Raw genomic sequence first — 24,359 nt, 5'->3', positions numbered from 1 at the left:
CCCGCGCGCGCGCGAGACCACGTGTTCACGCGATAACCACCGCTGGAAACGTGGTCCATTGAAATTAGTTTTTAATCAAGTATTTATTAGCTATTTAATTCCAATATATTCTGTCATTCTCAAAGCCAATTTACCCTCTTAACTGTTAAATATATTCTCATTAACTGAACACATCTGTAGCTTTTAACAGAGACAACATTTTAAATTTTCTTTATTTCATTGCCATGAACGTTGAGAAAGAAAAAAAAAAAGAAAACTCTGTTGGTCAAAAATACAATATAAACTTCTGAAATTAATACATGAATCTTTTTTTGTGTTAAACAGCAAAAAGCACAGAGCAAAGACAAAGTGGCTGGTGACTCTGCCTCGTCCTCTTTGCTGTTCCAGATGATGGCAAAATGCTCATTTACAGGTTGAGCCAAACCCCGGGCTTAAACCAAATTGCACACAGGTTTTTGCAGTTGCCGAAGATAACCACTGAGTAGAAAATGTCCATTACAAGTCCTGGAACTAACATGTACTTATGCAACATCTAATTATTAAGCATGACATCACTTCACCACCCATTGAATTACAATAAACTCTTCTGATACGTCTCCCCCACACCAACAACAGAAATGACTGGAGGAGGGACAAGCTAACTTCTGTTGAGTCTGGATGTTGATATGGTCACACCTTCGCTCTCCCAGACCGATGGAGGTGCATGAGGGTGCGTGTGGGAACAGTAGGCAGCGTGTTTCCATTCGGTTTCGTTCATGGTCACCACAAAAAGGCTCCTCACCGACAAATAAAACAACACAAATACATCTCTGTGGCACAAAGAGCATAAATTTCTTATTTTAATATGTATAGCATCCTTTCTTTGACGAGCTACAATTCAATCAATGGGCTCTCAATGTTAAAATTACATAGAACAAAGCTGTCAAAATATGTCATGTTAACTTAAACAACTTTGGGCGTAAAACAGAACATGAAATCTAGTGTTGAGGTGGTCGATGGACATAGAAAAACGGTGTACCCTGATGGGGGGACAGGGGGTCCTTTGTCCTTGGCAGTGGGGGGGATACCTAGTGGTGCTGTGAAGTCCACCCCATCTTGAAATTTACCACTCTTTCTTTTTCTCATCCATGGACACTCCGCCAGGTCCAAGTGCCACCACTAACAGCAGACCGCCAATAACTGAGGTGGTCTGAAAGAAGTCATACTTGAGGAAGTCGTGCATGGGCTTGTAGGCGGGGATGGTCCAGAAAGCATTGAAGTAGACGTTAATCGCCAGAAGCCAAACGACAAGTGTCAAGGCCGCAAGTTTGGTTTTGAAGCCGATGGCAACGAGGATGATCAAGGCGGTCCCGACCATGTTCTGCAGGATCTGAAAAGAAATGTGAAAAAGTTAAGATTTGAAACCACTAAACCACTGAACATTAACACGGTGTGACAGGGAGGAGGTTCAGTCTGTTCCAAGAGTCATGTCTTTCAAGGGTTTGTCCCGTACACTCCTACATTATTGTGTAAACTATATTTTGGATAAGTTAACTGCAATCCAAGGTTTGGAGCAAATACAGTGCTGTAAAAAACTACTTGCCCAATTCCTGATTTGTTATCTTTTTCCATGTGTCACACTTAACTGTTTCAGATCATATAAAAAAAAGTGGGAAAAGTAATTCCCCCTTGTTAAATGACGAAGTAACTGATTAATCATATTTTTGTGGAACACCGAGTTCTTTTTTACAGCTACACCCAGGCCTGATGCCAGACCTTTCAAATAAAGAGATCAATGGATTAGAACCTGTTTGGCAAAGTGAAGTCGGCCATATTGAATCCAAGACATCAGGCCGCCATCCAAAAGAAATTCAGGAGCAGATAAGAAAAGTAATTGACACGTCTCAGTCTGGAAAATGTCACAAAGCCATTTCTAAATCTTTGGGACTCCAGTGAACCACAATGAGAGGCATTAATCACAAGTGGAGAAAGCGTGGTACAGTGGTGAACCTTCCCAGGAGCGGCCCGCCTACAAAAATGACCCCAAGAGCACAGCGACGACTGATCCAAGAGGTCACAAAGGAACCAGAACAACATCTAAACAATTGCAGGTCTCACTTGCCTCAGTAAAGGTCAGTGTTTAGGACCATAAGAAAGAGACAAAGCAAAAACAGCAGAGCTCCAAGACGAAAGTCACTGCTCACAAAAAAGAACAAAATAGGCTTGTCTCACTCATGTCAAAAAACATCTTGATCCCCAAAGCTTTTGGGAAAATATTCTGTGGACTGAAGAAACAAAAGTTGAACTTTTTGGTGCATCCCGTTAAAAAGAACATCGTGCCAACAGTGAAACGTGGTGGTGATAGTGTCATGGTTTGGGGCTTTGCTGCTTCAGGACGTGGACGACTTGCTGTGATTGAAGGAACAATAAACTCTGTTTGTGACCTCAAGCTGAAGTGCACTTGGGTTCTGGAGCAGGACAATGATCCAAAGCACAGCAGCAAGTCCATTTCATAACGGCTTAAAAAAAACTAAATGAGTGTTTTGGAGTGGCCTAGTCAAAATCCAGACCTGAACCCAACAGAGACGCTGGGGCACCACCTTAAAAAGGCAGTTCATGCTCAGAAACCCTCCAATGTGGCAGATTTAAAACAATTCTGCAAAGAAGAGTGGGCCAAAATACCTCCACAGTGAAGTGAAAGACTCATTGTCATCACAAACACTTGACTGCAGTTGATGCTGCTGAGGTTCAACCAGTTATTAGGTTTAGGGGCAATTACTTTTGCACATGGATCCTGTAGGTTCAGAAGACTTTTTTCTCTTAAATAAAATCAGCACTTAAAACTGCATTTTGTGTTAACTTGTGAGTTGTCTGATATTGAAGTTTATCACCCTTAGTCGTTTCAGGTCAAGCAAAAGTGCAGAAAAGTAAGAAATCGTTAAGGGGGCAAATGCTTTTTCACAGCACTGTACACAACATCATCTCACAATTTCCACTAACTGTAATGCCATTTCAGTCCTTCTGATGTGTGTTTTTTTTCCCCAGTTCAGTATTTTTTATTGTGAGTCAGCTATATTGTAAAGGGACTTTATGGACACACTGTACAATTAAAACATTTTATTACAAAGGCAAGTGATGAGATATATTAATGATTAGATTTGCTCTATTGTTCTCAGTGGTTATAAAAGTTTTTAATCACGTTGCATTTTTGCATTTCATCCTGTTGATTAAAGAGGCGTCTTTTGAATGAACCTCTAAGAAATGTCTCCCCCTCAAGAGAAGCCACATTGTGCATCATGGTTTATAAGTTAAAGAAATCATGTATCGTACAAAGATACAGGACATTACTGAACTAAACCAAAAGACACAGATGTGATTGAACCATTAATGAGACTCTGCTGCACCGAACACGGCAAGAAATCCAGCCCTGTGTTGATGCGCTTTGTGTGACTCATGGTGCCTGTATAAACATGTATTAAACGAAGTCAAACAGTTTGGAAACCACAATAGCACAAGTCTGATAAAGATATCTGATCGATTACCTTTTAAGAGACTTTATGGACACACTGTGCCCTGGCTTAAACCCGAGTTGGACCTGATTGGACCCAGCCCTAGTTTTGATCTAATTATTTGGCAGGACACTTAAAATAAATCATGTAGCATCAAACAAGTCAAAGAGTTAATGATTCTCCTTTATTGCATTTACTAGGAAAGTGTTCTATTGTGGCCTGGTGTTGTGTCTTTGAAGAAAGAAATAGTATCATTATTTTAGGCGGTGTAGTAAAATTATATATTTGCACCGTTTTTGGAGTCAAATGTATTATTATTATTATATGATCTTAATTACTAAAACATGGATTATCTGGGGTGCACCAATTTGGGTAGAAACAAGTAATAAAAAGCCATTAGACCTGACAGCATTCACATATTAGCACAAGGAAACTAGGCAACTGCAGCCATCTGTTATATCGTGAGCTTGTACTTCACTGTGACGGGTTAAATCAACATGTCATTTAGAGCAGGAGGAATAATAGTCTGTATAAAGAGTTACTTTTTCATTGGCCAAGAAATAAAACACAACAATTACATACTGCAGATCAAATAAGACCATACACGAGTAGTCAATGTTGTGATTTATACAGGGTGACCATAAAGTCTTATCTTAATTAGATTTGTTCTATTGTACTCAGTGGTTATAAAAGTTTTTAATCACATTACATTTTTGTATTTCTTCCTGTTGATAAAAGAGGCGTCCTTTTTGAATGAACCGCTGAGAAATGTCTCCATCTCAAGAGAAAGCACAATGTGTACCATGGTTTATTGGGACAAAATCAGATACGCAGACTCAACGAAACCACGGAAAAAAGTCTGGAAGAGACTCACCATCAGGTCTGTCTGTTCATGTGTGGCACAAGAAATGTCTGGAGACCGGGACAGTGTTAGAAAGAAAGAAGTGGGCGACCAAGAGCATCTGAGGGAAACGACTGGATTTTTTTTCTATGGGGCTGTGTTAAAGATATCGTGTCTAACAAAGATATTTTAGTTTGTTTGATACAGACTTTACTGAACTAAAGCAACAGGTAACAGATGTAAATGCCATGTTAACTGTAGCAGAGCCTCCTCAATGGTTGCAAGAAATCCAGCCCCGTGTTGACGTGCTTTGTGTATTAAATGAGGTCAAACACTTTTGAAACCACTGAGAACAACAGAACAAGTCTGAGTGAGATATCGTATCAATTACCTCTATAATAATTTTAAAAATACACAGGGTGTCCATACAAACACTATCATAATAACACAAACAGTAGCACCCAGTGTCATGCCAAATATCCTTGAGGTGGCGTCTTTAATATCACCCCACTGGAGGCCAAACACTTGTGTCTTACTGTCAGAGGATGGACTAAATGATGTGAAAAGCCTGGGTCATGTTTGAACTGTGGAGATAATGTGTTAGGCCAGTAAATCTTTCTGCCTCTGCCAGTTTCCAGGGGAAAACAAACACACACCTGGCCATTATAAAAGTGTTTACTAGAACTGCTATGCATCATCGTCACCACCACTCTGTTGGTTTGAGCTCATGACATTCTGTTTGGTTGTAAATAATAGTTCATACTGTGTATACTCACAGAGAAGAAGTTGGAGTCAAAGTGAAGCAGGGTCATGAACATGAGCACCAGCAGAACTCTGCCTCCAAGCTGCATGTACTGCTTTGGTGAACTCTCCCCCATCGAAGGGACACCTGCAAACATGCTCTTTCCTTCTGAACGAGACTCAGCGAGCAGCAAAAGCAGACCGCCTCCCAGGGCAAGGTTTCTGAATGTGGAGCATGCATCGCAACATTTATCAATTCAATTATTCAAAATATCGGATTTAGAATGATTTATCTAAATGATATTGACCAAATTAAAATGACACCTACCTCATCAAAAACTTGAGGTCCCATAAAATGCTGTACGCTACGGTCTATAAACAAAACCATGTTACTTTTTTTTTTTTAAATGTACTAAAAGATACATGAAACTAAAACTTTATTCACCTGTAGCGCAATGATACCAAATAGTCCAAAGCAGGCATACTGTACAAAATTTCTACTGAGGATAAGGACACAACCACCTGCAAGAGACAAAAAAAAAACATATTTATTTATTTTTATGCTATAAATGATTGAGATCACAAAAAGCTTCATAGTTTGACCCTTGAGTTCCTTTTCATCAAAACCCACATTTACACATTTCCTGTGTCATGTAATTACAAAACCTCTCAGCACACCGCATGTTTTTCAGGTCTAGATACAGACCAGATAATTCAAGTCCTACATTAGTCATTTTAATAGCCGTTTAGTTGTACTAAACTAGTTTCAGCCTCGTTTTAATTCAGGCTACCTGTGGTAAATATTGATCATAGTTCTACATTGGTCAAATAGGAAGTTGATAAGGAAAAGGGGGGAATTCCTCCATCTACGTCATAAATAATACACACAATAACAGAATGCATAAAACAATATGGTTTAGGAGTATTTTTGGCACTAAACTGTTCAAATAATAAAACAAAAGTGTTGTAGGAGCCCTAGTCCCTGCGCCGCCATGTCATGATTCTGTGAAAGATCTATTCATTGGATTATAACCTAGACTACACAATAATAGATACACACACAAGTGTAAGTCTGCACTGGACCCTGCGTCACAAATGGAACTTGTTGAATTTGGATGCAGAGGATAACATGTGCTTTTAGGTTTGTGCTTTTTGGCCTTGTGCTGTAAGTACAGACAGTGTGATGTTCAGAGTATGTTGAGTATCATCCACACTCTGGTGTACACTGGCCTTTAGTCTCCACCCATTGTTTCAACAACATAAATGTATGTGTTCACAGTAAAAAACACATATTTGGTGTGACTGACCGAGCTGTCCTACAAGGTTAAGCAGCACAAAACATGTCGCCAGGAAATAGCCACAGCTCCAGGTGGCCTCAATGTAATCTCTCTGCTCATTCCACTGGAACCACATGCGGATGCCATCTTCAAGAAAGGTGCTGATAAGACACAGACGAGCCACATGGGGAAGGTACTGCTTTGTGACCCGAAGGAACTGTGGATGTAAAGACAGCAAAACATAAAAAGGTCAACATATAAATACATAACAACAACTACACAACAAAACACAAATGAAAGAGATAAAAAGGAAGTGCAGTTATTTGAAGGCAGTTCTGAACAGTGAGTTTTCAGGGCTTTTTTGAAGATGGTGAGTGTGGATGAGACTTTGATCTGTGGGGGTTCCAGAGGGTGGGGGCAGCAGCAGAGAAAAGCCCCGTCCCCCCAAGTGTTCTGTTTAGTCCTGGTGGAGGGAGAGTTGGCATCGGCATCAGCACAGGCGTTGTGGTGGAGGAGTATGCGCGGAGTATGCGCGGAGTATGCGCGGAGTATGCGCGGAGTATGCGCGGAGTATGCGCGGAGTATGCGCGGAGTATGCGCGGAGTATGCGCGGAGTATGCACGGAGTTTACATCTATAATCTAAACATTTTACTCTACATTTATTTTTAGAGTTAAGCATTTAAAGAGACATACGTGTAAAACTAAAATGTTTTAAAAGATAATTCCACATGAGTAATTTAGAGCAAATGAAAATATACCCATTTTACTATAATATTTTTTAATGCAGAGCTCTTGGTCTTATTGGTGTTATAGTGACTTACACTTTTAACCAATAACACTCATTTCACATCATGTTCCGTAGTAAAGAGTGAAGCAGAGGAGGCCGGCCTTAACCTGCCCATTTCTCCTCCCCTTTGGCAGTCCACATCAGCACTGTCAGTCCAGCAGCCAATCAACAAATCCCAACTCCCTCTAAAACGCTGCAGCGCATGAATGAGCGGAGCACAGGCCAATCCCACACCAGAGTGAGGACTGCAACAGCCTAGAAATAGATCGTCTGCTGAGATTTTACACTAAAGTTTTTTAACCAAATTAGTTTTCATATGTTTAACAAACTCTTTTATATAAAACATAAATACAACTAAAACACTTACTTGAGACTGTGAGGTAATTAGAATAAGGCAGTAAATCTGTTTTTAAATGGCAGCTTCCTTGTCATTGTTGCCATTAAACAGCAAAGTAATGTAAAGAGAAACTAAGTCCATAAGTGTCACTGATGTGTTTGCATTTTGTAAAAGCTAAAAGATCATACAAAAAGAAGAAGTTACACAAATGCCACATGAATGAATTTGCCCATGACAGTGTGAAGTAAAAACCTCTCCCAGTTTATAATCACACAGAGTTGCAGAGTATTTCAAGTTTTAGTAAACACATGACTGACCATCAATGCTCCATAATTAATCTGTGATTTCACAAGTGCAGACTGGCTCTGTCTGGAGAGAATTAACTGAGCTTCTGTGTGAGGCGGATGGACATGGCGTCTGATGAGGACACAGCACTTTTACTTACGTTTTTAAACCTCTCTCAGTGAAAATGTTATGGCTTTAGGTGGATAAGGTTTGATAAAGTTTGATAAAGTCTGGAAGAGCTTGTCCTGCCTTATCTTGGTGTCATAATGTTTAAACACACAGCACATCTGACAAGTTCTAACTACGTTTGTCAGGCACAGATTAGTTTGTCCCTGACTCATGTTGTTATAAGAGCAGAACCAACAGAACCAACAGAACCAGAGAGCCCAAACACGTCCACATGACACAGGACAGAGACAGGAGACATGTCACATAGCGGCAAAAGCTGTTAGCCGCTAATGTGCTAACGCCGCTAGCGCTAACTGTATGCTAACTGTGTGCTAGCATGTTTAAGCTAACATCTGTAGCTGAAGTGCAGGTACCTGGTCTGCCACGTCTTCGGCTGTGTTCATCAGATCTTCTTGTCCCATATTTGTAAAATATGGTCCGTGCAATGTCTCGGTTCTCGGTGAAACGCAGATTTCAGTGTCGTTTTGTCCGCGCAGTCCCACTTCTCTCCCTGTAAACGTTGTTTACTTGAAGATTTCCCGATCCGAGCACCGTGAAAGGCCACCTCCGCCCCACAATGCCCCGCGATTTTGACGAAAGCCCCCCTGAAGCTTCTGCAACCACCGCCTGCCACGTATACCGACTGTGCACGGACCAAACTCAACCACACGTCCCTGTCATTACAGATTACTGCATTTTAGACAAGAAATGCTGTTTTTTTCACAACTTTTCTGTTAATTATATTTGTGAATCACGAGAAAACTTGGTCTGCTGCGTTTTCTACAGAGCCTGGTGATCCAAAAAGACACATGACAACTCAAAAAACTCTAATAAATGCTGTAATTAAATAAAGCTTTCATGCAGAAGGTTTGTTGACTCAAAAGTGACAGATTTTTGCTTTTTACACTGTTGAATAAAATAAAAAAAACCCAAAACAAAACATAAGACTTGCACATGTCATGTGAATTATAATGTCACACCAGTCAAGTGGCTGTAAGGAAAAGTGAAAATAAAGTAGTGGCACATATTGAAATCATCCACAAAACTGAATTCCATCCTTATAAGTCGATGGAATTTTGCTGCAAGGAAGGAACTGATTTTTCTGGCAGTTTGCATAACAATTTGTGAGAAATTAGTCATCTTTTTATTCGTCAAAACGATGCATTCACTGTCTGACTTTGGTTTAGCCTGACCTCTTTTTTTACATATCAGCTGCCCATGTCCAAGTAAATAAATGTAAAGCTCCACTGAAACTTTCCAACTTGGAAAAACTAAGTGAGATCTTTAGTAAAATATTATGTAAACCTATTCTAAGTTGTCCCATTTACATTTCCTGCAGCGCTTTCAGACTCTGTGATAGTTGAGAACTGCTCTGTGTTAAACCAGCAGTGTCCAAACTTACCAAGGGCCACATATTCAGAGTTATTCAGATGGACACTATGTCTAATCAGGCTTGGAACAATAACTAAGTCTGAATCACAATGCGGTGTGATGTTATTGAGGATATAGTGGTAGAATTACTTACATTTGTGGTAAAAAACTACTGCCTATCATCATTTGGGCCAGTTTAGCAGAACGGTCCAAGCGCCGCATTCGCAAATTACAGTTTAACGCTTTCCCCCTGTAGTCCTACTAACTCCTACTCAATGAGTTTTCGATATGGTGGAGCAGCAGATCTATTCAGAGTTCCTCACACTCTAAAGCTGCAGAGGAAACTCATTTTTGTCACTTGTTCTCCGGGATCTTTCTCTTAGGCGAGCATAGGGAGTAATATTTTTGAATCTTCCTGCTCATTCTGTCAACAACATCACCAGATAAAGTAAAGATTCAATAAATATATGTCACAAGAACGAAAAACTAGACTCAAGACTAAATTATTAAACGTTGAGTCTTTGAGCTAGAACATAAAAATATAACTGGTGCAATAATGACTGTCCATTTTTCCCTCTTATTTTGAAAAATATACTGTATTTATGTCTGCATTATTTTACATGTGGCACTTTTTCTGCTTCTTAGAACGAGCCGCTTTCCAGTTGTTATTCCTGAATTTCTTCTTAAAGCCTGGATTCTGAGCCTGTAAAAGAGTTTAATTTCAACATGGGAGTCAATGTTTACATGTTATTTTAAATATTCAAAGCGAACTAACCTTTTTACGCTTTGTTACCGTCGGCTTCTCCATTTGCTCCTCTTCGTCCGTCATAAAACCGTCTTCCTCGTCACAGTCTCCTTCTTTTTGTTCAGGCGGATTTTTCAGAGTAAACATAGAAGCTGTGGAGGAACCAAGCTGGGTTGACACAATTTAACTGAAGAACAGAAAATAGGGTTGTGTGCCAAAAATACTCACGTGGGTAAAGGTCACTCATGCTGTCCTCAGAGTCGGAGTGCTCCCCTTCACTGGAGGTAGGTTCCCACATTCCATTTCCACGTTTCGAAGAGTGTCCATGTCTAACGTCCTCTTCACTGTCTTTTGGTCTTTTTTGCTTCAGTCTGGCTGGAACAAATTCAATGCCTTGTTTCTGACACTCCTCATCTACAATAACAGATGAAATCATTAAGTTTTTACCTCTTCTGTGACAACAAACAAACTTTATTTACCATTTTCAGAATTGAATTTTATGCTTAAAATGTAGTTATTTTTAAGTTTTATTAAGATTCTCATGGTCAGGCATTTGGGTATTTAGTAATCTGGTGATGCTTTGCTCAGCTGCAGGGATATTTAAGTTTGGACGCTGTAAAACACCTGCTGTGTGGTGGAGTGTAAATATAAAACGCAGCCTAACCCCGTCTGAAGTAACGCTTATCCCAAATACATGAAAACAGAGCCACAAAAGTGAGAAAATGCTTCAGCGATCCAAAGTAGGACTATCACTATTATTCTCACTGCAGCTCGTCACTTTTAACTTGAATGGTTTTATTTATACTAGCAGAAGAGGTTTGAAACACTGACAGATTTAGTCTGCTCTAATTTCCTATGGATAGTTTTCCCCACATCCAACAAGTGAGGACACTTCAGAGAGAAAAAAATAGACAGTCTGATCTTATACAACCAAAAGTCCTGGCCTGTCCAACAGTGAAGCAGCTGGACTCTCAGGAACTCACTGGAAGTTCCTTTTTTTTTTTTTAATCTGTTCTAGTCATTTGGAGAATTTGATGTGTGAAGTGAAGTTGAAGCCGCAAGGCAGGAAACCTGTGCAAAAATGTCACGCTGACCATAAGAATGTCAATGATCAATCTCATAAACTTGTGACGCACATTTTGCAAGAGCCTTCTTGAATCGTTTACCACTGACATGTCTCATGACATGATGTGGCTTCTGATTTAGGTGCCTCAAAGTCAGCTTACAGAAGAGCTGGTTTCTGAAAAACATGCAACAGTAAAGTTTTAAAATGTTTTAAACTCATACATAAAAACACACAAACACATATCTTAAAAAGTAGTCTTTTTTAATATATGTGTCATCTTAATGTACTAATTTAATGTTTTTAAGACTTAAGTGGAGAGATCAAAGTTGAGCTGTGTGTAAAATAAAAGGACCACTGCCTTTAGCAGGTCCACTGTTTACATAACAGAAGTCTGATTTTTACACTGTGCTTTTGGGGTATTTGAATGTCTTTAGGTGGAGACATTAATAATCTGAGACATCTTACGGCCTCTTGCTGCTCGGTACAATGTGTGGCTCAAACTGGCTGTAGTTGAATTCCGCAGCAGCTGACAGAGTCTTAAACTTCTTTGCCTGGGTAAACTTCTGTAGCTCTGTCACACTGCAGGGAAACTCGTGACCGTTCAGTGTACACTTCACCTGAAAGAAAAAAAAAAAAACACTTAAAAACACAGGAGCAACAAAAGAGTGACAGGTAGAACACGTTACAGTAAATGCATAAATGTGAGAGATTAGCCTCTGTGGTGTGAACATAGCAGCAGCAGCTAGCAACAACGTGTTTCCACTCGAACTCATAAAACTCACTCACGAACCTTTTTGTCCGCAGTAAGTTCAAAACACGGATGGATTCGGAGAAAAGTTTTGAGTTCGTCAGATAATTCGTCCATGATTTAAACCCACACCAAGCACAGAGTTTATAGCTGTGATGCTAAACAAACCCCCTTCAAGGAAATCTCTGCGCACGTGGGTTTGTGACGTGCCACCGCAATAAAACTGGAGCGCCCTCTATCGGTAAAATGAGCCCACAGCACCAGGACAGTGAAGCACACACTCCTGACCAGTAGAGGGCGCTAAAGGAACATGTGCTACCGGCGCCCTCTACTGTTTGTGTGTGTTTTTGTTTTTATTATGGAAAGGTAACTTATAATAATGACAAAATGCAGAACAGATATTAGTTTTCCCCACATCCAACAAGTGTTACTCTTACATAACAAATAGGATGTCAGGGAGAAGCATTCATAGAAAAAAAAGAAAAGTTTAAACAGTTACATTGAACAAAGATGTTTAAAGACAAACTACCTTCACATGTCAATATGGCTTTTTTGTTTTAGCTTTTGGAAATAGTAGAAATGTAGGATTCTAATTGTTTAGTTAAAACAGGAAAAATCAAAATAAAATTTGTCAGACATAATCATTTAATTCTTTGTGGTATTATTTATAAAAAGTGCAGTTACAGTTGTTTTGATATATTTTAGCATAAATTGATTAGTAGGGCCCTGTGGTTAATATAGGCCCTCGAGAAATGACAGAACACTTACTTTTTAATGTATTTTGAATGTTTTCTAGGATTCCAAATCTAAAAGACTTTACCAGCATGACAAAAATGTAAAATGATTTTAAATGTAATCTTTGTTATGGGTAAATTCTTTATCCACAAATGTAGGTTCTTAAAAAACAAACCATCCGTCCTTACATTTGATAAAGAACTTTGTCTTGTAAGTTTTATGGAAATGAAAGATGCTATAAAACTTAAAAATAAAAATGGAATAGATGATCTAAATCAGGGGCGTCAAACACATTTTCACCGAGGGCCACATCAGCAAAATGGCTGCTCTCAAAGGGCCAGATGTAACATAAATCTAACACATTTTTCAACTTGTTAATTAACGGTTTCTATATTTATTACTTATTCAATTTACAAATATTGCATATGTATTTGCCTAGATGTAAAAATATGTCTGTGTAACTGTGTATTTCCTGATAAATTGAGATTTTAAGACCATCATACTTTTTAATTTACCCTGTCAAGGGCCACATAAAATGATGTGGAGGGCCACATTTTGCTCGCAGGCCTCGACTTTGACACATGTGATCTAAATCTTATGGACAACCCCTAGTATTGTGCATAGATGTCTATATATGATTATATAATTTATTATCCGTTTTTAATGTTTTGTATTACGTACTTATTTATTACATAGGAATGTAGATCAGGAAAATATTAAATACTTTTTTTCTGTTCTGACGATTAATTATGGAACTTTTTCTACTTTGCCTCAAATGTGTAAAATAAATAAATAAATAAAACAGCACCAAGACCCAAACCCATGCAGACTCCTGTCCAGCAGAGGGCGCTACCTGACCCTGTGCGTCCTCTGCCAAAACATCAAGCAGCTCACATAATCACATGGGATAATCGGTTTCAATAACTAAACTGCGCATTTCCCCGTGGTCTCCTGAGAAAAGAAGGGACATATGGACATATAACTGGGTAATAACGCATTTTGGATTATGCATTTATAAATATGTGACATTAGAATCGTACAGTTTACAGTTACAGTTAGCCTAGCCACAGCTAGCTTTGGTCACCTCTCCAGATATTTATTTTACTTTACACAACAAACACTGTGTAAAAATGTCGGGTGGTCCAAATGGAGATCCCAACATGTCTGCAGAGGAAGGCATCATCGACGAGGACGATGAGTTTGATGATGAAGGTGCGTAATAAAGAACTGCAGACTTTGTTCCTTCTGATTATTTGACGTTGACAAACAAACACGTGATGCTTTTTTTTTTTTTTTTTTTTTTTTAAAGAGTACGCTGCTGTCAATTCAATGCTGGATCAAATCAACTCATATCTTGATGACCTAGAGGAGAGAAATGATGCACTCAATGGCAAATTACACGAACTACTGGAGTCCAACAGGCAGGCACGACTGGAGTTCAGGGCCCAGTTGAATGGATCCACTTTGCCTGACACAACTAACACTTCAAGTAGAGACGAGTCCAATGAACCCCAGAACAACGACAAAGACAAGGATTAAATCAATTTGTCTGCTGTTGTACCTTTTAAACTGTTGTGTTGCACATCTGCACTTCCAACTACTGCAATTCTATTTTATTTTATTTATTCGAGTGCATATTTTACTAATTGTTTGTTTCAAATACTCCAAAATCTCATAGAAAAATTTAATGCCCATACACAGCAAAGTAAATACAGTCCTCTTGTTGTAACAAAGAAAGTAATTGTTGGAAAAAGTCAACAAGCATCTCAATCCTCTGCAGTTGGGCTGTTGTTCATATATTTAAGATGTTGGTGCACATTTCATTATATAATGAATAAATGCATGTAGAATGAAGTAATTATGACAAAGCATTCCATTATGTTTGTTCCTGTGTGTTCAGAAGAATAAAAGTAATGATACATGTAATAAATGGCTCGTATGGAAATTGTATTTTTATTAAAACAATCAAACTATAACATTCAAAAAAAATACATTACATTTTATAAAGTAAGTAGAAGTTACAACTCAACTAAATTGTCAGTAGCTGGGAAAAAAAACACACAAAATATACAACATTGTCTGAGAATATAAATGTCACCTAAAACTGTCAAGTTTTACCTCTCCTCTTGTCATGTGACAGTCACACTCATGACTATAGGTCAGATGAGCATGTGCAAGGGCCTTTCAATTAAATATAAAACGGAGTTTCCGAGTATAAATTTGTTAGACAGCAGGTCATACATTTGTCTAATGTACGACAGCATCAAGGAAACAGCTCACTCATTTACTACATTTGCCTGAAAATACTAAACTCTAAAAACAAGTTTTAAGAAAGGTTTTTGAGCCATTAAAGTTCCTATAAATCCAAGTTTGAGAGAATTTTACCACCATGTACCATTTAGCTTAACTGCAACCTTAAGAGAGGATAAAGTCTACATCAAATGAACACTCTATTTAATGGTTTAACATCAGCAAAATGGAGGAATTTTACACTCCCAAAAAGTGGGACTAAACACCCAAACTCCGCCCACAACCACATCTGACATGGAGTCATTAAACTGGGCAGAACCCAGAGGACTGAAGAAAAGAGAGAGGGGCGAGGAGGGGCAGGGTCTGGACTTACGAGGAACAGTGTAATTGGTCAAACACACATCCACACTTAAAACTCCACCCCTCACAAACACCTGGATGTAATTAGGGCAGTCTTTTGTGACGTCACAAACTACTGAAAAATGCAATGGCCACAAAAGGCAGCACAAACTTAAGATTTAGGTGTTTTTGACCAGAAAGCTGCAGATGTACCTTATTTGCACAAAAGATGCCAAATGACTCGGAACAGTAGATAATGCGACTAAAATGCCATAGAAACAGTTTAGCAGCGGATTTAGTCGTTCCACTTTAAAGTGTTGGATGATAATACTTTCATGTACCGTAGTGATCCACCTGTTTACATTTTAATTTTCAATATGCTACAGTCCAGCTTCGTTAGAAACAGCATTCAACTTCATAATTAACCTTCCCATATAAAGCAGCTGCCAATAATTTTATTCAATACCTTCAGCGGGTAAAATTGTAGCGTCATCAGAAGTCAACTATTGCACTTTTCACTGCATTTCTTGATTTATCTGCATTTTAAAACGTGAAATCTTGGACATGAATCAATGTTCAAGCAACATTATTTGAAATATGCTATGAAACTGGCCAGTATCAGTGTCTTACGACTGTAAACTTTATGTCCTCTCCTGTACAGTAATTCTACTTTTAATGTTCTACCAATTGTAGCTCACACATGATTATAAAACAGTAAGAACTACTGTGTAATTTGTTACTCTTACCAGACTGATTCAGCGTCTGTTTGTGGCTCTCACTGTCCTCCGCCTTGGAGCTGTGGTTGTCTTTGCTTTTTTTTTCCCAACCACTGCCTTCTGCTCATCTACATCTCCTTCATTAGAAACACTTGGTGCAGTCTCTGTGGTCACTTCTGGGACAGTCTCGCTGCTGTCCTCACGTCCAACAGTCGGGGATGTGGCTGCCTCCTCTATATCAGCGTTTTCTAGGCCTGAACTGCTGGCACTAGGCGTTGAAATGGTGACATCTTGAAGGGTCTCGTTTGACTCTATCGTCTCCTTATTTGTCTGCATTTGTAGACGACAGACTGAAATGACCGGCTGTTTGGAGCTTGTTTCGGAGGTGGGCTCTGAAGAACATGTGTTTGATTCTTCCTCAGCAACACATTTTCTGCTTGCTGCATATTTTTGGTCAGTTTTGTACCTCTAAAAAAAACAATAAGAATTTGGTGTGAATAAAAACAGCATTTGAACATTTTAATATCAAACTTTTATCCAAACAACCTTTAGATTCTCAAAGTGTTCCAAGGATTTGCAGTGCAAATGCAGATCTGGTGACTCAAAATGGTAAAATTTATTGCAAAGTCTGCAGATAAACCCGGCTACTGGAACAAAAAAACGTCCGCCTGTGAACAAATACAAAAAGTATAAAATATAATATGTACCTTTGTAATATACCACTATGTACTAATTTCAGATTAGATTACTAGTAACAAGAGTCTTCACTAACCATACAGTACTTCAGGGTCATACTGCACACTGTCATCTGCGTCCTCCAGGGTCACTTCTTTAGATGCTCCTCCATCCTAATAAAAAGGTAGTTTATAGTGTTAGTTGTTTAAATATATGATATTACCAGAGCTCATCAACATAAGAGATAGACCAACAAGTTATATTTATGGCAGCTGCAGTTTTTTTTTTTTTTTTAATACAACGCAGCTGAAGGCCAATAAGCTCTGCCAACATTCTGAGGCCGAAAAGTAGGTCTAATTTTGATCATCAAAGCAATAATTTTTAGACATCCACAGCCCAACTGCCCTACATACCAAATAGAAAACATGCATTTTGTGCTGTGCCCCCTTTTTATTATCAACTTCAAACAGAGCTTCAAGTGTCTTTCTTAAGTGGTGAGACAGTCCTCTACTTTGACGTCTAAATCCAGGTTCCAAACGGTCCATTTTAAGATGATTATGTGATTTGATTTGAATGTATTTCTTATTCTGTAGGAGACATCATTTTTGGGAGACTTGTTGATATGGCAATGTCTAAGGCGTGGGGGTCACGTGGGCAAAGTGCCGGTCGTTTCAAAGGCACCACATTTCCTGCTGTCTGGGAGTGGAGAGGGAAGACGCCGGGACGCTGTATTTTTCATTGACCGCTTCATTTGCTCGTTACCATGCTTTTTAGTAGGCCTACATGATGCCATCCATGTAACCTGCTTAAGCCGCTGTTTTATTAAATCACCAGAAAATGCTTTATGCGACTGTCTTGCCTTGCCTTTTGTCAGACGCTCATCCCATACAAAACATCGGCTTATGCTTGAGCTTAAAAGCCAATAGCCAAAACATGATAAAAAGTGAAAACATGGGTATCCAACACCCCCATACCTGTTTATCCAAGTCATCTTGATCTTCTGCATTGCTTTGATTCATATTTTCATCATCCTCTGACATGGCTCCCTCCTCTTCCACCAAAAAGCCATCTGGGATTTTTGTCGGTTCTTCACAGCCTTCATTTTCTTGGACCTAAAAGAAAAATCCCAAGACGCGTCAAGTAAATGTATGTAAAAGTACTATTTTAAAATTAGGGAGAAGAAAAAAAATACCATTTCCACTTTTTTTCTGTGCTCAATGGTCTGCAAGTGCTGTATAAACATCTGCGAAGACCTGAAGTTTTTCTTACAGATTGTGCAGGAGCATATTGTCATTTTTCTAGCAACCTGGAGAAGAGATGAGACCCAGTTATATACAAGTGAAATGAATACAATAAAAAATGTTTGAGATAGAATGAGATTTCACCTTATGCTCCTTTGTTTGGCGGTGCTCTAGAACGCTGCTGGTGAAGTGCGTTTGGCAGGTTACACACCAACGTTTCAACTCATTCTTTTTCTCACTATAAAAAAAGGGGACAATGAGAGACACACTAAGCACATCGATGATTCTAACGGCTCTATCGGATTCTGGAAACTGACCCGTCCTTGGTGGTTCCCTGAAGAGAATCCTGTAATCGTGGAAGCAGAGTAACGAGGCAAGCGTTGCTCATGTGTTGGATTTCCATCATCCTCTGCTGGTGGGAAATGCTATTCATGTGACTTCTAAAGTTCTATAAAAAAAGACAAGAAATTATACAACTGTTTAACACATGCTCTAGATGACCATTTTCACATGTCTAATGAACTTACTTGTTGGTTATGGCATGTGATGCTGCAAAGATAGCAATAGAATTTGTTGTTGCCCTCATCCACATCCTCCTCTCCCTCCTCGTGGCTTTCTCCTGGCAGTAAACCATCTTCTTCCTGTGGCACCTCCACCATTGGCATATCAACATGCTGGACCTCAGTTACAGCTAAAGATCCGCGGGCCTTCAGAAACAGTAAAAAAAAAAAAGGTCATACGTATGAACCCATTAACTATAATATTAAACACTGTGAATATAACTCACCTCTGCTGCTGGGATTTCATTTTCCGATTCAAGAACCTCTGAATCCACATTAGAACCCATCTCTTTTAGAAAATCACAAATATAAGGGTCAGATTTCAGTTCAGGAGTGTGTTACAGAGTGCAATGTTATAAAAACATGGGGGAGTTCAGGAGTGTGTTACAGTGTGTAGTGTTATAAAAACATAAGAGTTTAGGAGTGTGTTACAGTGTGTAGTATTATACCTTCAGGGTGACTACTGTCTGAAGACAGAATTTCACAATCAGCCTCAGCTGCACAGACAACAGGCTGTTCTCTTGTCACCTCAAACCTAAAAAGCGATTTTTAATAATTAACAAAAACAGAGCGACTTTCTGCTGGCATCTTTTTAACAGATCATTTTAAAACACCAACTGGTTAATTAAAAGTTTGTTAAAAGAGCAAGTAAACAACAGACTGTTGCATTCAGCGAGTATCTTTCAGGCAACTTTCATTTCAAATTCTTTGACACCTGAAACAATCGTCCAGTACACCTACCCCTGTGTTTTCTGCTTCTTTATTACAGGTTCTTCAAGTTGCTCCTCAGATATTATACAGCATCCATCATCTTCAATGGGATTTGCAGTATGGCCTATGAGATGAACACAATACATTACAGTCATATACATACCAGAAAATAAATATGAGAAAAACAGTGCTTCACCAGCTTCGTTGGCTTCAGTAGCAGTGCTTGGGCCTGGTTGATCTTCAGTAAGATCTTGTGTAACCTGCTCAATGTCTCTCTTTTTCTCTGACTGACGAGCAACGACATCCTACGCACAAGGTTCATTACCATTAATGATTGATTAATGAATACAATTACTTCATTATTTTGTAACAACATCTAATAGAAGTGAACAAGTCCCGTTATAATTACCGTTGCACTTGAGCTGGCAGCGGAGGATCCAGGAACAGCACTGCTGTTATTGTTATAGTACCGAACAGGAGGATAAACAGGCCTTGCAGGTGGGAATCCCATCATAGGAGACTTGATGGCCACACCCATGGGAACCGGCCCAAGAAGAGAAGAACGTGCTCCAGCTGCAAAGAACTGACGAAACTGCTGTCCACCCATTCCAAATCCTCGCATATTACCTAAAGAATGAAGGCAAAGAATGAACATACTGACTAATGAAACCCATGTTTGTTTATAATTATACATGAATACAATGTACCCTGCATCTGCTGCATCAGGAGGGCCCCCTGGAGCATGGGGTTGGGTGCGATGATAGTAGTCTGAGTGGTCTGGCATAAGTTGACCATCCTGGGAGGGGGGGCTGGTTGAGGAGGTACAGGAATAGCTCTGGACAAAAAAGACAGATGTAGTTTGTAAATTACTGACAATTATTGACCTATTACTTTATAGGATTCAGTCCAAATGGATGAGGGTGTATGCACAGAAGTCAACAGTGAATTTAAAAATGAAGGACTCATCATTCATTGTAATAAAGTCCAAGTTCACAGGGCACAGTTCAACAAACCCAGGATCTTTTTTTGTGTGATTCATTCGATATTTCTTGTGAAACACTCTAATGGAAATTGGATGGATATTAAGATTAGGTATTATTACATGGATCATGTTCACATTAGTGTAACAGAATCCCTGACGAGGCAAGCACACACACACCAAGAGGAAATGCTTATTTGGAAAATAAAACATCAACGTCAATATTGCACTTAAAATGTATACGAAAGGTTTTCAAGTTGTTTTTTTTATTACTAGTTTGGCAAGATAGCACAAATTAAAAACCTTTTTTTTTTTTTTTTTTAAGTTAAATGGCAGTTTGTTGAAATGGTTGAGACAAAGGTTTGAGCTCTGATCAGCTCCCTCCCCCTAGAAACTCTACCCTGAGGCTCTACATCACAGGCCCCCGTTTCCTTTGTGCTGCCCTGTTCCTAAAGAAGCTGTGTCTCACCGCGGTGGATGGGGAACATGATGCGCCGCAGAGGGCTGAGGTGGTGGTGGAGGTGGAGGCTGCTGATGCTGGAACAGCTGCTGTAGTTGTCGGAGATGCTGGTGAAACTGGTGCTGTTGTTGCTGCTGCTGCTGCTGTTGATGGTGGTGAATGTGCGGGTTAAACATCACGTTCGCCTTTGTTTCAACGAGCAGCAACCTCTAAGTAAACAATAGTTCTGGACCTTTACTGACAACTGGAAAGAAAGAAAAACAGACTGTCAGAAAACAAAGTCCAGCCTGGGCCCATCATGTGCACCTGCTCACAACAGGTTTCACGCGTTAGAACATGAGCTGCCACGGACCACGACTTTAGACACATATCTACAGTTAAGAGGAATCAAACTTTGTCTTAAATATGAGCGACCACGTATTTATAACTGTATTTTTAGTCAATAACGAAAATGAATTACGAAGTGACCAAGCAACACATGCTACAAACAAACGTTAGCTTGTTTAGCTCCTGTTAGCTTCACCGCAGTTTAGCAGATGTTAGCTTCTTTAGCTCCTGTTAGCTTCAACGCACTTTAGCAGATGTTAGCTTCTTTAGCTCCTGTTAGCTTCACCGCACTTTAGCAGATGTTAGCTTCTTTAGCTCCTGTTAGCTTCACTTCACATTCAGCGGGTGTAGCTCGTTTAGCTCCTGTTAGCTTCAGCTCATTCAGCAGATGTTAGCTCTTGTTAGCTTCACATTGAGCAGGTTTAGGCCAGCGGGGGCACTTCACTTGGGAACGGGCTGTTTTGTCCTATAATCTCATAAAACCTACCCCTGACACTGCAAGCTCCGGTTAACTAGAACTACATGGTCATATCCTCGTTACGTGGGAAGTGTTGGGGTCGTATCTTTAACCCGGAGCCGCGGAGCAACTCAGCACAAAATGAATCCAAATAAGACGCTGTGTCCACGTGGCGCCCTCTAGTGTCTGTGACCATGAACAGCTCTGTGTCCACGGAGCAATGTGCATGTTTTTGTTTTCTCCAAGAATCTACTTGCCATTCAATATAAAAGATTTTTTAAATATTTTAGATATTTTAAAGAAAAATCTTCCAAATCAAATTGTAGACACTTTTTAAATGAAAGCCTTAAATTGACAGAGCGTGGCTGCCCCCGCGCGGTGGTTTGGCGCAACTGCAGGATCCATTCCCAGGAGCCACAGCGCGTCCTCCTCATCCTGCGGTCCCTCCTGGAGCAGAGAGGAGGTGCTCGGCTCATCCTGCGGTCCCTCCTGGAGCAGAGAGGAGGTGTTGATGAGCAGCTGTAGATGGAGACATTATTCACGCTCTGATCACCGGGTCTTTGTGGAACAAAACTGATGCTCATCCAATTCTGATTTTTCAAGGAAATCCTCAGCCGATAGCTCAGATCGAAACATGGGGAACCGGGGAATGGAGGATCTGATTCCTCTGGTGAACCGCCTGCAGGATGCTTTTTCGGCCATCGGCCAAAACGCGACCCTGGACCTGCCTCAGATCGCGGTGGTGGGAGGACAGAGCGCAGGGAAGAGCTCTGTGCTGGAGAACTTCGTGGGGACGTAAGTGGCTTTAACGGCCTCGATCACAACAAGAAGCGGCCGCTGTAGCTTTTATTTAGCATCATCAGCCTCACATCAGAGTCTGGCTGTGACTGTGAGGCACAAACACCTCAAACACTCTTAAACTGTCACTGGTTTACAGGATTTATGGTGGGGCATCATTTATTTTATTTTTTTCTTCAGACAAATGTCCCCAGATTGTGCTAGTTTGGATCTATCTCCAGATGTCCAGTTATTATTAGATTTGCTGTGGACTCCTCAGTTTTTCATAGTGCTTCTACTTTGTGTAGACTATCTCTTTGTAAAGTCTGATGGACGTGTTCTTGGCTGGACAGGCACGAGCCATGTAGCTCCTTAGGCTACTGTTTAGTAGTTTTGATAGCAGAAAATGTCTTGTCCATCTTTTATAAACACCACAGTCACACCTTCAGGGTTTACCTGGACCCACTGCACTAGTTTTGATTAAAGTTATGAGAGAAAAGTGACCAGTTACTGTAGTTTGACCTTGTTGTGACGGGAGATAGAGGCAGGCTCCACCTGAGCCCTGAGCCGCATCCATCTGTCCAGTGCTTAGACTCTGAGGTGAGGCTTATGAACATGCTACAACAAACAGGCCCATAACTGGAGGCTAGTTTGTAAAAAAAACAAAAAAAACAAGAAGCACTTTTATGTAGGACAATCTTTCACTATCAACGCCAACCTCTGTGATTCAGCAGCTCTGCATTGACAAGGTCAGAGTGTGGCTTTATGCCAGGGCTCAATCACCTTCCCCCTTCACTGCACAAGAGATGTGCAAAAGTAAATACATGCATTTTTATTGCACTGGACATAATGATGCACTGATTGTTTTTCTTGTGTTGGGTTTTATCACTTTATTTGCTCACCTTTCATCTTGTACTTGATGCATCTGATACTGATATTTCTTACATTTTTTAACACCTGAAAAACTAGTTTGACACATGGCCACGGTGCTAATCCTTTAACCGGTAATAAGTCAGACTCTGCTGATGTTTAAACATGTGAGAACAACATATGCTGTAGAGTCCAGTGCTGAGAAAGCAAACTAAACTCTCACACTGTCTAATCAATATAAAATGTGCACTTGCCAGGCACAGTATTCTGTAGTGTTGACTGGGACAGAGGCAGAATGAGTAAAAATCCTCCCTGAATGTCCTGGGACTGGCCTGTCTCTGGTGTAAGCAGTGACGTAGCTTGGATTCCCGTCTGTGAGAGCTGTTTACAGAGTATTCATATGTGACAGTGTTATCAGTGGTGCTTTCTGTGGTGTGGTGCTTTTCTTTATTTACAGTGTTAATTTCCAGTAGCAGTTGATGCCTTCACAATGACAGCACACATACTACTATATTTGTTGTGTTTATATTTATGTTAGCAGAGCATAGCATGTATTTGGCATGGTTTACTTTATTTCACTGTGTTGCTTATGGAACCATATCACTTATTCCTTTCATCCCAAGTGTTTAATTATCTCCCAGAAAGACAGCAGATTTACATTTCCCCAGAGCGTAAAGGCTTCTCGTGTCAGCTCACAGTAACTCAGCTGGAAGTGGGGTTGGGTCACGTAACAAAGCACCGAAATGAGTTGTGATTTTCAAAATAAGACACACATAAACTAAAAAAAGAGACACATGCAGAGCGCTATCACGAGAGGCCTGAGTGTTTTCAGCACCATGGAGAGCACCGCTTTGCTTTTTGAAGAGTCAAGTTACCCAACATTTTTAGCGTCGGTTGATTAAGCAGATATCAGATTTAAAAATACTTTAGTACAGTGAGATGTGGTTTACAAAATGCAGTAAAATGGTTCTTTTTTGTTTGTTTAGCACTGAACAAACACACACTAGTTGTATAATGCTACAGATGATTATAAAATGCAATATATGATAAATAAATATATGTTTTGTACTATAATTTAAAATATAAATCCACAAGCTACTCATATTTTTGGGTGCAGGGGTCTGTTATGTTTTATTAAAGTTACTGTATCTGACTTAGCCACGTGTTAGTGCAGCCTGAGCGCACTGTGTATGTGCAGATCACTGAGCGTACCACTGCTTTTTGAAAAGGAACCCCTCCCCCCACGAGGATTAAGTTTATGATATAGGACTGGTATCACACTGGTATTACGTAACACTGTGACTCCCTGCAGCGTCTCACTCTGCAAATACAACACTGCACTTCTTATGGAGCTATACATTTGAGGCATAATTTATGTAATTTATTGTACTTTCTTTTGTGATTCAT

General features: G+C 39.8%; 5 protein-coding genes across 6 annotated transcripts in view; 2 read left to right on the top strand and 3 right to left on the bottom strand.

Annotated features, from left to right (window-relative positions):
• Positions 1-194: 194 nt before the first annotated feature.
• On the bottom strand, positions 195-8,590 carry surf4 (surfeit 4). Its single transcript, XM_033989312.2, has 6 exons — positions 8,300-8,590; positions 6,378-6,564; positions 5,516-5,592; positions 5,399-5,442; positions 5,106-5,292; positions 195-1,369 (listed from the first exon to the last, which is right to left on the bottom strand). The coding sequence occupies exons 1-6, from the start codon at positions 8,345-8,347 to the stop codon at positions 1,103-1,105; spliced, it is 810 nt and encodes a 269-aa protein (XP_033845203.1). The 5' UTR covers positions 8,348-8,590; the 3' UTR covers positions 195-1,102.
• Positions 8,591-9,873: 1,283 nt separating this feature from the next.
• Positions 9,874-12,074, bottom strand: surf2 (surfeit 2). The gene is made up of 6 exons (XM_033989313.2): positions 11,898-12,074; positions 11,573-11,724; positions 11,178-11,281; positions 10,270-10,455; positions 10,072-10,193; positions 9,874-9,999 (listed from the first exon to the last, which is right to left on the bottom strand). Exons 1-6 carry the CDS (start codon positions 11,970-11,972, stop codon positions 9,913-9,915), a joined length of 726 nt encoding a protein of 241 aa, XP_033845204.1. The 5' UTR covers positions 11,973-12,074; the 3' UTR covers positions 9,874-9,912.
• A 1,377-nt stretch (positions 12,075-13,451) lies between these two features.
• Positions 13,452-14,514, top strand: bbln (bublin coiled coil protein). Its single transcript, XM_033989314.2, has 2 exons — positions 13,452-13,802; positions 13,900-14,514. Exons 1-2 carry the CDS (start codon positions 13,721-13,723, stop codon positions 14,127-14,129), a joined length of 312 nt encoding a protein of 103 aa, XP_033845205.1. The 5' UTR covers positions 13,452-13,720; the 3' UTR covers positions 14,130-14,514.
• A 3-nt stretch (positions 14,515-14,517) lies between these two features.
• ciz1a (cdkn1a interacting zinc finger protein 1a) lies at positions 14,518-21,489 on the bottom strand. Of its 2 annotated transcripts, none has more exons than XM_055231740.1 (16): positions 21,095-21,474; positions 20,531-20,765; positions 19,790-19,917; positions 19,492-19,709; positions 19,279-19,387; positions 19,113-19,206; positions 18,821-18,906; positions 18,599-18,660; positions 18,339-18,518; positions 18,129-18,259; positions 17,956-18,049; positions 17,763-17,876; positions 17,545-17,682; positions 16,668-16,743; positions 16,442-16,563; positions 14,518-16,363 (listed from the first exon to the last, which is right to left on the bottom strand). In XM_055231740.1, exons 2-16 carry the CDS (start codon positions 20,695-20,697, stop codon positions 15,935-15,937), a joined length of 2,148 nt encoding a protein of 715 aa, XP_055087715.1. In that variant the 5' UTR covers positions 20,698-20,765; positions 21,095-21,474; the 3' UTR covers positions 14,518-15,934. The 2 variants fall into 2 exon arrangements, with proteins under 2 accessions (XP_055087715.1, XP_033846126.1); XM_033990235.2 differs by having other exon boundaries at positions 14,519-16,363; positions 21,336-21,489.
• A 306-nt stretch (positions 21,490-21,795) lies between these two features.
• dnm1a (dynamin 1a) overlaps positions 21,796-24,359 on the top strand; it is a 37,112-nt gene continuing 34,548 nt past the window's right edge. Inside the window, exon 1 of the mRNA XM_055231632.1 lies at positions 21,796-22,100. Coding sequence (XP_055087607.1) covers positions 21,940-22,100 — 161 coding nt within the window. The 5' untranslated portion in view covers positions 21,796-21,939. The remainder of the gene's footprint in view (positions 22,101-24,359) is intronic.

This window comes from Periophthalmus magnuspinnatus, chromosome 23 (genome assembly GCF_009829125.3).
Source record: "Periophthalmus magnuspinnatus isolate fPerMag1 chromosome 23, fPerMag1.2.pri, whole genome shotgun sequence".
Lineage (NCBI taxonomy): Eukaryota > Metazoa > Chordata > Actinopteri > Gobiiformes > Gobiidae > Periophthalmus > Periophthalmus magnuspinnatus.
This window is presented reverse-complemented; position numbering and strand designations above follow the sequence as displayed.